At 45.3% G+C, this 15,010-nt stretch overlaps 1 protein-coding gene across 1 annotated transcript; it reads left to right on the forward strand.

Moving 5' to 3' along the window:
• Window positions 1-616: 616 nt before the first annotated feature.
• Window positions 617-8,308, forward strand: LOC308172808 (putative RNA-binding protein 46; the record flags this gene model as incomplete). The annotated part of the gene is made up of 8 exons (XM_080547757.1): window positions 617-749; window positions 1,923-2,091; window positions 2,403-2,432; window positions 2,500-2,656; window positions 3,200-3,329; window positions 4,147-4,958; window positions 6,811-6,913; window positions 8,109-8,308. 8 exons carry the CDS (start codon window positions 617-619, stop codon window positions 8,306-8,308), a joined length of 1,734 nt encoding a protein of 577 aa, XP_080403883.1.
• Window positions 8,309-15,010: the final 6,702 nt, after the last annotated feature.

The raw sequence follows: 15,010 nt of genomic DNA on the forward strand, positions 1-15,010 counted from the left end.
GCACCGGAGATGACGCTAGCTACCTAGCTAGCTAGTTGTGTTATAATGACGAGTTATTAACAGTTATAATAAGCTACTGTAGTTAACAAGGTAACCACATAACCCTAGCATCTGCCTAGCTAGTTATGTTATAACTGTTATAAGGCTAGTGTACGTAATCACATAACCAGCCGTGTCTGTCTGTGTCTGTGTGTCACTCGTTGCTACTGTAAATGAGGGCAACCTCAGTAACTTACGAGTTTAAATAAAGGTTTGAATGAAAAAACAGTTTTAACCTACTGTAGTTTAACAAGGTAATCACGTGACTAGTAGTATAAACCATGTCGATAAGCAGGTCAATCAGATATTGCTAAGCTAACCACATGAACCGTTCGCTTTGTGAGTCGACTGTGTGGACAATGCGTTGATAATGACGTTTATTTTACTATCTTTGAACTACTGTATTCCACATCGTGAGCTTAGAATGCTATAAGGTTCTACCTCCGTTTACATGCCTGTAGCCGGTAGTAGCTACCTAGCTAATACCTAAACGTCCACATGAACGTGAATGTTTAACACACCGCTGAAAACTATTCCTCCGGTCATTCCCGTCGGTAGTTAGGGAGTAAAGGCAGTGATGGACGGGGACAGCGGTGATGAGATGACGGAGAGATGCTCGACCAACGACGCGCTGCTGGACCTGATGGACAAGACCGGCTACGACATGGTCCAGGAGAACGGACAGAGGAAGTTCGGTGGACCTCCTCCAGGTGTGTGTGTGTGTGTGTGTGTGTGTGTGTGTGTGTGTGTGTGTGTGTGTGTGTGTGTGTGTGCGTGTGTGTGTGTGCGTGTGCGAGAGGAGAGTGTGTGTGTGTGTCTGTGTGTGTGTGTGTGTGTGTGTGTGTGTGTGTGTGTCTGTCTGTGTCTGTGTGTGTGTGTGCGAGAGGAGAGTGTGTGTGTGTGTGTGTGTGTGTGTGTGAGAGAGTGAGAGTGAGAGTGAGTGAATGAATGAATGAATGAATGAATGAATGGTCTTTATTGTCATTGATATAGTACAGGTACCAAACAACGAAATTTGGGAGGGGGGGGGCTCCCCTGGTGCTAGGAAAAAAAAAAAAAAGAAGGGAAAAGAGCTGGTTTACATAAATAAAGGCTATGTACACTATCCACTATACTATACTATACAAATAAAACACTGTGCTGTTCTCTATGCTATGCTATACCTATTCTAACATTTCCTATTCTCTGAACCTTATGTACCCTAGGATTGTCATATTGCACATAGTGTTATTGCACATTCATTTAGAGTGAGAGTGTGTGTGTGCGTGCGCATGCTTGTTGTGTTGGGTGTGTTTCAAATCCTTCACATACAGTGTTTATCAGTCTTCCCATTATAGCTGAATAAGAACATCTAATCAAATGTGTTATAACAGTGTTATTACTATGTGAAATTCACCTAGGCCGACACACACTTCTGTAACATGATGTCTTTTCTTGTCTCACTCTCTTTCTCTTCCACCCACCTGTTTCTCCCTTCTCCCCCTTCCCCCTTTTTATTTACTCTGCTTCCTCTCCCCTCCTCCCCTCCTCTGTCTCACCCTCACACCCTCATCTCATTCTCTCTTTCTCTCATCCTCTCTCTCACACTTCCTCCTTTCTCTGTCATTCTCTCTCCTCCCTCCTCTCTTTCACCCTCACACCCTAATCTCATTCTCTCCCTCTTTCATCTTTCCTCCCTCCCCCTCCCCCCTGTCGCCCTCATCCCCCCTTCTCTCTCTCTCTCTCCTCCCTGCTCTCTCACACTCCCCCCTTCATCCCTTGTCATTCTCTCTCCTCTCCTCTCCTCCCCCCTCCCCTCTCCTTCCCCCTCCTCTCTCCTCCCCCCTCCTCCCTCCCCCATCCTCTCTCCTCCCTCCTCCTCCCTGCCCCCCCCACCTCCCCAGGTTGGGAGGGCCCCCCTCCTCCACGGGGGTGTGAGGTGTTTGTGGGTAAGATCCCCAGGGACATGTTTGAGGATGAGCTGGTGCCAGTGTTTGCGAGATTCGGACGGATCTACGAGCTCAGACTGATGATGGAGTTCAGCGGAGAGAACAGGGGCTACGCCTTCGTCATGTACACCACCAGGTACACACACACACACACACACACACACACACAGTTAAGACTGATGGTGGAGTTCAGAGGAGAGAACAGGGGCTACGCCTTCATCATGTACACCACCAGGTGCACACACACACACACACACACACACACACACACACACACACACACAGTTAAGACTGATGGTGGAGTTCAGAGGAGAGAACAGGGGCTACGCCTTCATCATGTACACCACCAGGTGCACACACACACACACACACACACACACACACACACACACACACACAGTTAAGACTGATGGTGGAGTTCAGAGGAGAGAACAGGGGCTACGCCTTCATCATGTACACCACCAGGTGCACACACACACACACACACACACACACACATTCACACACAACGTTGTCGTCCTCCCCACCCCAGAGAGGCAGCCCAGAGAGCCATCCACCTGCTGGACAGCCATCAGATTAGACCAGGGAAGTTCATCGGCGTGTGTGTGAGTCAGGACAACTGCAGGCTCTTCATCGGCTCCATCCCCAAAGAGAAGAGGAAGGAGGACATACTGGAGGAGATGAAGAAGGTACAAACACACACACACACACACACACACACACACACACACACACACACACACACACACTCTGAATGAATAAATATCAAACATGTTCTAGGTCATTATAGGCCAATGAGCACTCTCAGATAGTGTTTCACCTGAGGGGTATTCCATCAATGTCGCTAGATTTTTGGATTTTATTATTTACATTTATTACTAAAATAAGCTCAGAATTTCCTTCAGTGATGTTGATGGAATACCCCCCTGGTGCGACCACCTGGTACTACGTCACATGGTCACAATCTGCAGCCCTGGTGCAGGATGGGTTCATTCTGTAGTCCAGTTCCATCTAGTACAGAGCCTCTCCACCCAGTCTTCCTGCTGCACCCCATTCTAGTCTGAATCAGACACCTTTAGGTTGATGTCAGTGACGGTGTGTGTGCGTGTGTGTGTGTGTGTCGGCGTGTGTGTGTGTGTGTGTGTGTGTGTGTGTGTGTATGTGCGTGCGTGTGTGTGTGTGTGTGTGCGTGTGTGTGTGTGCGTGTGTGTGTGTGTGTGTGTTCTCTCCAGGTAACAGATGGGGTAGTAGATGTGATCGTGTGCCCCAACGCTTCAGACAAGTCTATGAACCGCGGCTTCGCCTTCGTAGAGTACAACTCCCACAAGGCAGCCGCCATGGCCCGGAGGAAACTCATACACGGTACACTCACACACACACACACACACACACACACACACACACACACACACACACACACACACACACATACATACACACACACACACACACACACACAAATACACTCATTCACTCACACTCACACACACACACACACACACACACACACACACACACACACACACACACACACACACACACACACACACCTCTGTCAGTGACACCTGAGCAGATAGCAACACTTCCTCAGTTCTCCTTTAGGGGGTACTACAGCTACACATATGAAGCATCACTGTGGCAAGATGCCTGTAATACTGTCCTCCCTAAAACCTTTATGTGTGTATGCCTGTGTGTGTGTGTGTGTGTCTGTCCGTCCGTCTGTGTCTGTCTGTCTGTTTGTCTGTGTTTGTGTGTATTTATCTGTGTGTGTGTGTGTGCATGCGTGCATGCGTGCCTGTGTGTCCATCCCTGTGTCCATCCCTGTGCGTGTGTGCGTATTTCCCTGTGTGTGTGCGTGTGTGCGCGCGAGTGTGTCTGTATTTTCCTGTGTGTATTTCCCTGTGTGTGTGTGTGTTTCCCTGTGTGTGTATTTCCCTTTGTGTGGTTTCCCTGTGCGTATTTCCCTGTGTTCATGTGTGTGTTTCCCTGTGTTCATGTGTGTGTGTTCATGTGTGTGTTTCCCTGTGTTCATGTGTGTGTTTCCCTGTGTTCATGTGTGTGTGTTCATGTGTGTGTTTCCCTGTGTTCATGTGTGTGTGTTCATGTGTGTGTTTCCCTGTGTTCATGTGTTCATGTGTTCATGTGTGTGTTTCCCTGTGTGTGTCCCCCCACCCTCCAGGCACCTTCCAGCTGTGGGGCCACACCATCCAGGTGGACTGGGCGGAGCCGGAGAAGGACGTGCGCGTGCGCGTCCTCTACGTCCGCAACCTGATGGTGGCCACGTCGGAGGACGCCCTGCGCCTGGAGTTCTCCCGCTTCAAGCCGGGCGCCGTGGAGCGCGTCAAGAAGCTGACGGACTACGCCTTCGTCCACTACCACAGCCGCGAGGACGCCCTGGCCGCGCTGCACCACATGAACGGGGCGCTCATCGACGGAGCCGTGGTGGAGGTCACCCTGGCCAAGCCCGTCAAGGCCAAGCCCGTCTGCAGAGATGGCGCCGGTGGCACCCGGCGCTTCGGTAACCGCGGCTACATGGGGGTCGCAAGGGGTGGAGGAGTCGGAGGAGGAGTCGTGGGGCCGTACGGCGATGTGGGGAACGGAGTAGGAGGAGTACGAGGAGGAGGAGGACGAGGAGTGGGCTTCCTCTATCGAGAGGATGGAGGGATGGGAGGAGGAGGAGGAGGAGGAGGGGGGATGGAGGGGGGGACCCCACTTCGGCCTTTCAGCATGCCTCACCGCCAGGGCAGTCCTTTCATCGGAGGAGGAGGAGGAAGAGAGGGAGGAGGAGGGGTGGACCTGGAGAGATGTGTGTATCCCATCTTCCCCGGGGCCAGCCTGACTCCCACCAGCCTCCACTCTCTGAAGCCAGGCCAGTTCTGCTCTGCCGTCTCCCTGCTGGACTTCTGCTGCCACAAGAACAGCTGGGATCTGCCTGAGTACCACCTCTACTCCACCCCCGGGCGGGACGGCGAGCTGCTGCTCATATACAAGGTCTGTCTGGCTGGCTGGCTGCCTCTCTGGCTGGCTGTCTCTCTGTCTGTCTGGCTGGCTGGCTCTCTGTCTGTCTGGCTGGCTGGCTCTCTGTCTGTCTGTCTGGCTGGCTGGCTGGCTGGCTCTCTGTCTGTCTGTCTGTCTGGCTGGCTGGCTGGCTCTCTGTCTGTCTGTCTGGCTGTCTGGCTGGCTGGCTGGCTGGCTCTCTGTCTGTCTGTCTGGCTGGCTGGCTCTCTGTCTGTCTGGCTGGCTGGCTCTCTGTCTGTCAGGCTGGCTGGCTGGCTCTCTGTCTGTCTGTCTGGCTGGCTGGCTCTCTGGCTGGCTGGCTGAATGTGTGTCTGTGTCTGTCTGTCTGTCTGTCTTTGTGTCTGTCTGTCTGTCTTTCTGTCTCTGTTTGTCTCTGTCTCTGTGTCTGTCAGGCATGATAATCGCTCACCTTTCGGCGAAATTCGCCGTTTTGAATCCAAAATAGGTGACCTACCTGAATCGTGTAGATCCGATGAGAATATATTTGGAGGGGGGGGGCGGGGGGGGTTGCTGTGGAGCGGAGTGATGTCATTCAACTTGTGTTTACAGTTGGGCTACTAGGCTACTTGTTTTTAGCCTAGCCTAGCCATTGAAGGCTACATTTCGTTGTTTGGTACCTGTACTGTAGCAATGACAAATAAAGTCCATTCCATTCCATTGCTAGTGTAGGAATAGCCATAAGCGATGGGATCTAACGCTGGCGGGCAGTGATCCTCAGGTTTTGATGTGAGTTAACACATTTCATTGGTCCCTGTTTTCCAAGAGTCTGAGGTTGAGATTTACTTGGGTGTGTTTGAGGCATTGCCGCTGGGCAAAAGATGTGTGGGCCATACTTTTGCAGAGTTAACTGACTGGTAAAGGAAACCTGGTCTCCTCTCCCTATGGAAGACAGCCTCGACACTTGCAAGTGTGGCAGAACCTGCAGCTAAAAAACGAGGCTGCTGCTCTAATTGACACGGTGGCTAAAGATGCCTATTAGTACAGTAGAGAACAAACGAACAAATCCTTCATACATTTTTTGTGTACCGGTATTTGGCCGTTTTTATTTCGGGTAGGCTATTAACTAGACTATTGGTAAACATTGTAATTGGACTGAACAGCTATACATGCGTGCGCCGCTCTAATGCGTGCGCAGGGTTTTAGTAATAATAATAATAATAACTTTTATTTGTATAGCAATTTTCCTGCAAACGTTGCAGCTCAAAATGATTTAATCATTATATAATCATAATTTAATGATTTAGTCATTTAAAAGCAATATTTAAAAGATGGGTTTTTAGTCTTGACTTGAAGATATTTGCTGAGGTTGGCATCCCTAATGTACACTGGCAGTGCATTCCACAATCTGGGTGCATAAAATGAGAATGCAGCCTCACCAAATCTCTTCTTTTGTACATGTGGTACACAGAGAAAGCCACCGTCAGAAGACCTGAGAGCTCTATTGGGCTGATATGCTAGCAGAAGGTCTTTCAGATATTCTGGTGCTGTGCCAGTGAGAGCTTTATAAACATAGATATAGCGGCATGCCTTTTTCTGTTGTGCATTATTGTTATGTTAGCCTAATTTAATTATTCAGGAGACATTCATGACAGTCTGTCTGTCTGTCTGTCTGTCTCTATGTCTGTCTGTCTCTGTCTGTCTCTGTGTCTGTCTTTGTCTGTCTGTCTGTGTCTATCTGTGTCTATCTGTCTCTGTCTGTCTCTGTCTATGTCTGTGTCTGTCTCTGTCTATGTCTGTCTCTGTCTGTGTCTGTCTGTCTGTCTGTCTGACTCTGTGTCTCTGAGAGAGATGGTCACCGTGTGTTGATGCCTGTGTTGTCCACTAGGTGGTGATCTCTCCAACGAGGAGCATCTTCATGCCTGACAAGGTGTGCAGCGTCCAGGACGATGCCAAGGAGCTGGCCGCTCAGAACGCCTTCCGGAACCTGGGTACACACACACACGTACACACACACACACACACACACACACACACACACACACACACACACTAGGAATGTACCCGAATACAAATAAGTTATTCAGGAAAGCACATATAATGCGATGGAAACACATACAGATTCTACCCGAAGTTGCTTGTTATTATTCTGAAAAAAGCCATTGACATGTCTGTTCGTCAGCCATTATTTTTCTTCAAATCCATTCATATCATTGTGAATGGTCACAAGATAAAAATGCCCATTCTGTTTGCAACATAGGACTTTGATTCCACTAACTAGTCGTTTCATTTACTACACATTTTGGAAAAGTGATCACTATTCAGTAGCCGTCCCCACCAAGTCAGCGCTGCCTCGATGCGAAACTCTCGCATTGGAAGTAGTAATTCACATTTCCCTTGCGAACTGCAGTAATGTTAACACTTCAAGAAACGCGAATGCAGCATCATTGGAATTTAAGATGATTCCCTTCAACTGAAGGATATTTTTCTATATATCTTTAATGTAAATCATTTCTATTTCCAATGCAAAACAGAATCTTTCAGTTTCCCCAAAAAAAAAAATCAGTTTCTGGTTGTTCAACGTCCCCCAGTTAAAGGGGTGGTGGTGGGATTCAAAGCTTAGTTTAGTTAAAAAATATAAAAAGAGAGAGCGATAAAACATACAGTATGATGATGTGGTGATGATGTTAATTATAAACCAATATGAATTGAACCAATATTGATTGAAGGCACAAACATTGCATTGCCAATGAATATTAGATTAGAAGCTACAACATTTGCCTGATTGAATCTGACTTCCGGTATAAACCACGCCCACTTCTGGTCTTCTATCCGAATACAGATACAGATACAGATAACTTTGTAGGTTGAACAGATACAGATACAGATAATGTTGTAGGTTGAACAGATACGGATACAGATAATGATGTCTCTGTACACCACTAACACACGCACACACACACACACACACACACACACACACACACACACACACACACACACACAACATGAACAACAGCGGCAGGGTTGCCAGATGGGATTGACAATTTACAGCCTAACTAGTCCGCTAAACCCAATGGCCCATTCGGCGGTAACCCGCCCCATCTGGCAACCCTGTCTCTCAACGGCGCGAGTAGTTTATCTCTCTCTCTCTCTTTATCTTCTCTCTCTCTCTCTCCGTTCCAGATGATTCCTTCCTGAACGAGGGGTCTCCTGGGAGCTTGTCTCCCCCTCCGACCAGCACCGGCCCTCTAGCGTACGAGCCTTCTAGCTTTCGAGCCTACACCTACCCCGCCTACCCTCTCTCCCCCCTCTCCCCCCCTCTCCCCCTGACCGCACAGACACCCCAGAGGCTCTTCATCCCCAGCCAGTCAGGGTTCTTCTGACCCCGCACCACAGGTACACACACACACACACACACACACACACACACACACACACACACACACACAAGCAGGGTTCTACCCAGGATGTTTGAACAGCGTGGCGCTCGATTGCATCATCAAAACCAGACTCTCGTTTATTCATGTCAACATGTGCAAAAAATACCAGCTAAAACTCTGCCTTCACTGAGGAACATCACAACGCTTTAGCTTTTGTTTTTAACAACAATGTTGTGACTAAATATATAGTTTAATAAAGACAGTTACTCTGTCATTACTAAATATGTAGTTTAATGAAGACAGTTACTCTGTCATTACTAAATATGTAGTTTAATAAAGATAGTTACTCTATCATTACTAAATATGTAGTTAAACTTCAAAACTATTACCTGGGCACTTCCATTACACTACGCAAAGCAAGACACCGGCGCACTCATACACTCACACACTGCTTGTTTATTGCAGAGGAACAGGGTGACTGACATTTTGACCTGCGTCTTCCTCAGAGTCAACAACAGAGGAAAGGGGGGGGGTATATCCTCCACCCACATAATTGGATAATTGTCAGCCATTTTCAAAGATAGAAATAATTATGTATGTATATGAATAAATAATGGGACTCATCACAATTATCTCAAACAGCAGTCTTAAATTATGTAGGTCTATAGCAACAACAATATATTAATATTTACAAATATTGACATGTTCTGGATATTTATTCTCACAGTACAGTACAGAGTAGACTAGGGATCATTATAGGAAACAGGAGAGGCTTGGTTGGTCATTTACTCCACCAGAAGCAGCTTGCAGCTGAGTGTATATCCAAAAGGCTTCCCTGCGTTGTAGTTAATGATCATGTCGCCTCCCCTTGGGGATGGCTTAACCTGTTCTATGCCTATAAATTCGAGGGAGGAGACCGAGCCGTGGTTTGCTTCAGCGTAGTGACGTGCCATAGCATAATCCAGATTTTTATTGCGTATGGCGTTTTCGTCCTCTCCAATTCTCACTTTGAGTGCTCGCTTGGTCTGACCCACGTAGACTCGATCACAAGGGCACTTCAGCATGTAAATGACATGGGTGGAATTGATCAACCTTTCTTCCCAATGACCCATGAAGAGGTTAGTATAGTTAGGTGCAAACCCTGCGCCCATGACAGCGCTCTGTGATTGGATGTAGTAAGAACCTGCATATTGGAAGAAGTTCATTTTGAGGGCCATCTCTTTTAGAGAGAGTAGACATTCATTAGGTGGAAGAATACCTTCTTGAGAAGCGCCCTGAAGGTTTTCTTCCACCTAATGCATTTCTACTCACTCTAACCAATATGCAGGTTCTTACTACATCCAACCACAAGGCTCTGCCATGGCCATGCCATATCTCTGTTCTGTTATTGACTCTGAGGAAGACGCAAGTCAAAACCTTTTTTTGTTAGTCACCCTTTTCTTCTGCAATAAACAGCAGATTGTATGAGTGCTCCGGTGTCTCGCTTTGGGTAGTCTAATGGAAGTGCCCAGGTAATAGTTTTGCTGTTATATTTGCTGTTATGTCCTCTGCTGAGCACCAAACCCCCTTGGATCTTAAACATGGCTGAAGCTTGTTAGACTTTACGTTTGGAACTTTGATAACGTAGTTTAACTTGTGTTGACATAGTGGTGCCGCCATGTTCACAGTGTGGCACAGTGCTACTTTTCCAATTTCTGGGGAGAACACTGCACTCGCTCACTCACACAAACACACACACACACACACACACACACACACACACACACATACACACATACACACACACACATACACACACACACACATACACACATACACACACACATACACACACACACACACACACACACACACACACATACACACACAGAGGAGAATAGTACTTGAACACTGTTAACACTAGTCAGCCTTTTCTTGATCTTCAGCTTGACTTCTTAGAAGTTAAGATAAAAAAAAATCAGATTAGACACACACACACACACACACACACAAGATCAGATGGGTTTTATTCACCCAGACAGAGTTCCTCTGATTGGTCCCACTAGAGCAACCTCAGCACCAGGACTTAATACAAGAACATGATACTTCATGCTGAGCTTCAGTTCTTTAAACACACACTCACACACACACACACACACACACACACACACACACACACACACACACACACACACACATATTCAGCTTAATAAGACAGATGGTTATTCATGCCCAGTGGGGAGTAGGGCTGCTGATCTCACACTCTTCCACATTGTTGGAAAAGAAGAAAATCTGAAGTATGGAATATTCCAGATCCTCTGATAGGGCTTACACACCGGCAGTTCCGAACGCCAGTTCGCGTTCGCATGCCGAAACCTCCGAACGTTGGGCTGTCTGGCGAACGATACACTGGTATGAACGGGTATGAACGCGGGCTCGTTCGCCAGACAGCGCCAACGTTCGGAGGTTTCGGCACGCGAACGCGAACCGGCGTTCGGAACTGCCGGTGTGAAAGAGGCCTCACAGAGCTGAGGAAAGGCATTTGATGAACATGAATATTTCACTGTGAACTTATTGATAGCACTGTTTAATTATTGATAACACTATTAACTTGTTCATAACACTATTGATAACACTAAACTTATTGATAACACTGTGAACGTTTTGATAACACTACATTTATTGATTGCGCTGAACGTGTTGATAACACTACACATTTATTGATAACACTATTAACTCGTTCATAATACTGTGAAAGCATTAATAATTGATCGTACCCTCAGATTCAGTCTGGCCTGTCCCATCACCACCGTCTGAGAGAGAAGAGGAGGAGAAGGGAAGTAGGGAGGGGCGGAAGAAAAGAAGAGAGATACCGCCTTCAGTTTTTTGTACCTTTGTACAATGTTCCTGTTAGTTGATTTAATTTAGACAATGTTCCTGTTAGTTGATTACCTCCCACGCTGACACCTGTCTCCAGTTGTATTTACATCTGCAGTTTGTCATTTATGAACTGTCATAGTGTGTACCTGTACTGCAGCTGTATGAACTGAACACTGTTGTAACTGTTATAACACTTGTTATTTGTTGTTTTGGAGCCTCCTCCACCTCTGTTTCTACTGTGTTAAAACAAGGGGAGGCTGAAAAATTAAATTATTATATAATTAACTCATAAACTCATTTGAGCAGAAGTGATGCTTTGAGAATAACAACATCCCCCTCCCCATTTTCATTCTTTTTCCTGGAATTATAACCCGGTTGTTGGAACACTACCCACATAGGGATCAGTGGAAAACCTTGTCTGTTCCATTTGGAGCTGCCTATTGAGTGGTTTGGAGTGTGGCAAGCACGTTCCAGGTCTCCACCCCCTCTCTAATGCATTTCTGCCTCCAATTTCCCCAGGCTTTCTAAACAAGGTGAGGAGAACTGTCGTGATAGTAAAAGGACGTCCAATAGAACACAACCACCATAAAGACCGTATCTGCACTATTTGCACCATGCTGATCTCTGTACATAATGTTTACACAGTTCTAATTTATATGAATTAAAACATTTAATCACAGTGAGCCCGTCCTCCAATTTCTACCTCCGCCAGCCTCCCCTGATTAAGATTGACTGTGGATGGTTCACTGGGAACATTTTTTAACTGTTGCTGAGATGATGTACTTAACAAAAAAGTGTGAAATAACTCTAAATATGTCATATTTTAGATTCCTCAAAGTAGCCACCCTTTGCTTTGTTGTTGTTAATAAAATATATAATATTTAATATAATGTGTGTTAATAATAATATGTTATTATATATATATATAATATTATTATAATATATTTTATTAACAACAAACAATATATATTTTATTAACAACAACAAAGCAAAGGGTGGCTACTTTGAGGAATCTAAAATATAAGACATATTTAGAGTTATTTCACACTTTTTTGTTAAGTACATCATTCCACATGTGTTCATTCATAGTTTTGATGCCTTCAGTGAGAATCTACAATGTAAATAGTCATGAAAATAAAGGAAACACATTGAATGAGAAGGTGTGTCCAAACTTTTGGCCTGTACTGTAAGTAAAATGTTCATTTTTAATACTTTGTCGAGAATCCTTTGCAGGCAATGACTGCCTGAAGTCTGGAACACATGGACATCACCAAATGCTGGGTTTCCTCCTTTGTGATGCTTTGTCTGGCCTTTACTGCAGCAGTCTTCAGTTGTTGTTTGTTCGTGGGTCTTTCTGCCTTTAGTTTTGTCTTCAGCAAGTGAAATGCATGCTTGATTGGGTTGAGATCAGGTGATTGACTCTGGCCATTGCAGAATATTCCACTTCTTTGCCTTGAAAAAGTCCTGGGTTGCTTACACACTATATTTTGGGTCATTGTCCATCTGTATTGTGAAGCACCATCCAATCAACTTTGATGAATTTGTCTGAATCTGAGCAGACAGAATATCCCTAAACACTTCAGAATTCATCTGTCTGCTTCTGTCTTCACATCATCAATAAACACTAGTGACCCAGTGCCATTGGAAGCCATGCATGTCCATGTCATCACACTGCCTCCACGTTTTTTCACAGATGATGTGGTATGCGTCGGATCATGAGCCGTTCCAAGACATACTTTTTTCTTCCCATCATTCTGGTACAGGTTGATCTTAGTTCCATCGGTCCAAAGAATGCTGTTCCAGAACAGGGCTGGCTTTTTTAGATGTTTTTTGTCAAAGTCTAATCTGGCCTTTCTATTCTTGAGGCTTATGAATGGCTTGCACCTTGTGGTGAACCCTCTGTATTTGCTTGTGTGAAGTCTTTCTTTTATGGTACACATGGATAATGATATGCCTACCTCCTGGAGACTGTTCTTCACTTGGCTGGATGTTTTGATGGGGTTTTTCTTTACCATGTAAAGGATCCTGTGATCATCCACCACTCTTGTCTTCCATGGACGTCCAGACCTTTTTGCGGTGCCGAGCTCACCAGTGCATTCTTTTTTTCTCAGAATGTACCAAACAGTTAATTTGGCCACTATTAATGTTCCCACTATCTCTCTGATGGATTTTTTTTGTTTTTACAGCCTAAGGATGGCCTGTTTCACTTGCATTGAGAGCTCTGTTGACTGCATGTTGTGCGTATACAGCAACAGCCTCCAAATGCAAATGCCACACTTGGAATCAACTCAGACCTTTTACCTGCTTAATTGATAAAGAAATAATGAAGGAATAAATAGCCCACACTGGCCCATGAAACAGCTTTTGAGTCAATTGTCTAATTACTTTTGGTTATTATATATAAAAGAGCTATAATTCATAAACCCTTCCTTCAATTTGGATGTGAATACCCTTAACCTAAAGCTGAGAGTCTGCACTTTAAGCCCAGTCAATTCTGTTGGAAATCTCATATAAGATATGTTAGATCCAAAGTATCAAGGAGTATTGCAGTATTGTGCAGGGCAAAACATATTCTGGAACAGAGGATGTTGTATACTCTATATTGTTGTCTTGTCTTACCCTATTTGAGTTACCGTGTGGAGATATGGGGAAATGAATATTTTATTTTATTTTATTTATTTAACCTTTATTTAACCAGATAGCTCAGTTGAGAACCAATTCTCATTTGCAACGACGATCTGGCCAATTGGCAGAACAGAGGCAAGTCAGTACACAGAACACAACACAGTACGATACAAAACACGATATACAATATAAAACATGAGTGCAATACACAAGTATCAAAAATATCTATACATTACAGCAGGGGGAAGTTATCTTAAAAGCAAGTGCAGTGATCCGAGACAACATCTAAAAGTGAGTGTTTAAAAGTGGGTAATGCTATAAAAGTGGTGAGTTTTAGTGACAACTGCAACGCATTCCAGTCAGTGGGGGCAGCAAACTGAAAAGAATGACGGCCAAAGGAGGTGCGGACTTTGGGGGGGACCAGAGTGATATATTTGTTGGAGCGGAGATTGCGTGTGCTGGATGAGACCAGAGGCGGATTTAGGATTGTAGGAGATCCGGGGCTTAGCCCAGAGGGAGAATGTAATGTGCGCGCAGAGCGCGCCGGAAAAATGTCCTTTTTTTTGCCGAAAACTCCATGTTTACTAGCTGTAACATTAACGTTACATCATTCTTTTTCACTTGTTACTCAGTCAACCAGAGTGCAGATATCAAAGACTATCAGCCTGTTATTCACTTTATTTGTACAAGTATTATCCTTTGTTTGATTTCTTACCATGTACCGTAACAGTACCTTGCTATGTTTCATTTTCATTATAACATAACGTTATGTTATGATAGCCAGCTAGCATTAGCAAACCGGAAAAGTAGTGTCAGTGAGTCAGTCACCTTTCTAATAAGATTCACAAACCTGAAACATCATCTATGTCATCACTGCTGGTGATGTCATTGTTGTCAGCTGCTGAAACTGCTGCTGCAACAGTTCTTGGCGCTTGTTTTGTTGAAAACAACTTTGGGATATCCATGATCTCCATCCTTACAATTTTGCATGTCAGGCACTGATTGAGATCACTTCTTCTTCAGAGCAGGTCAGGCTACGCAGTACGCAGGCTAATGTCGCGCAGTCTCTGTTGGACTCCGGTACTGCACGTTTCTCACGAGAGTTTTTTTTATATATTTTTTAAAGTAAAACATTCGGGGCTTTTCAGAAAACATCCGGGGCTTGAGCCCAAGTAGCCACCCCCTAGCGCCGCCCCTGGATGAGACGTTCAGCAGTAAGCA

This window comes from Nansenia antarctica (assembly GCF_963989245.1).
Source record: "Nansenia antarctica genome assembly, chromosome: 17".
Lineage (NCBI taxonomy): Eukaryota > Metazoa > Chordata > Actinopteri > Argentiniformes > Microstomatidae > Nansenia > Nansenia antarctica.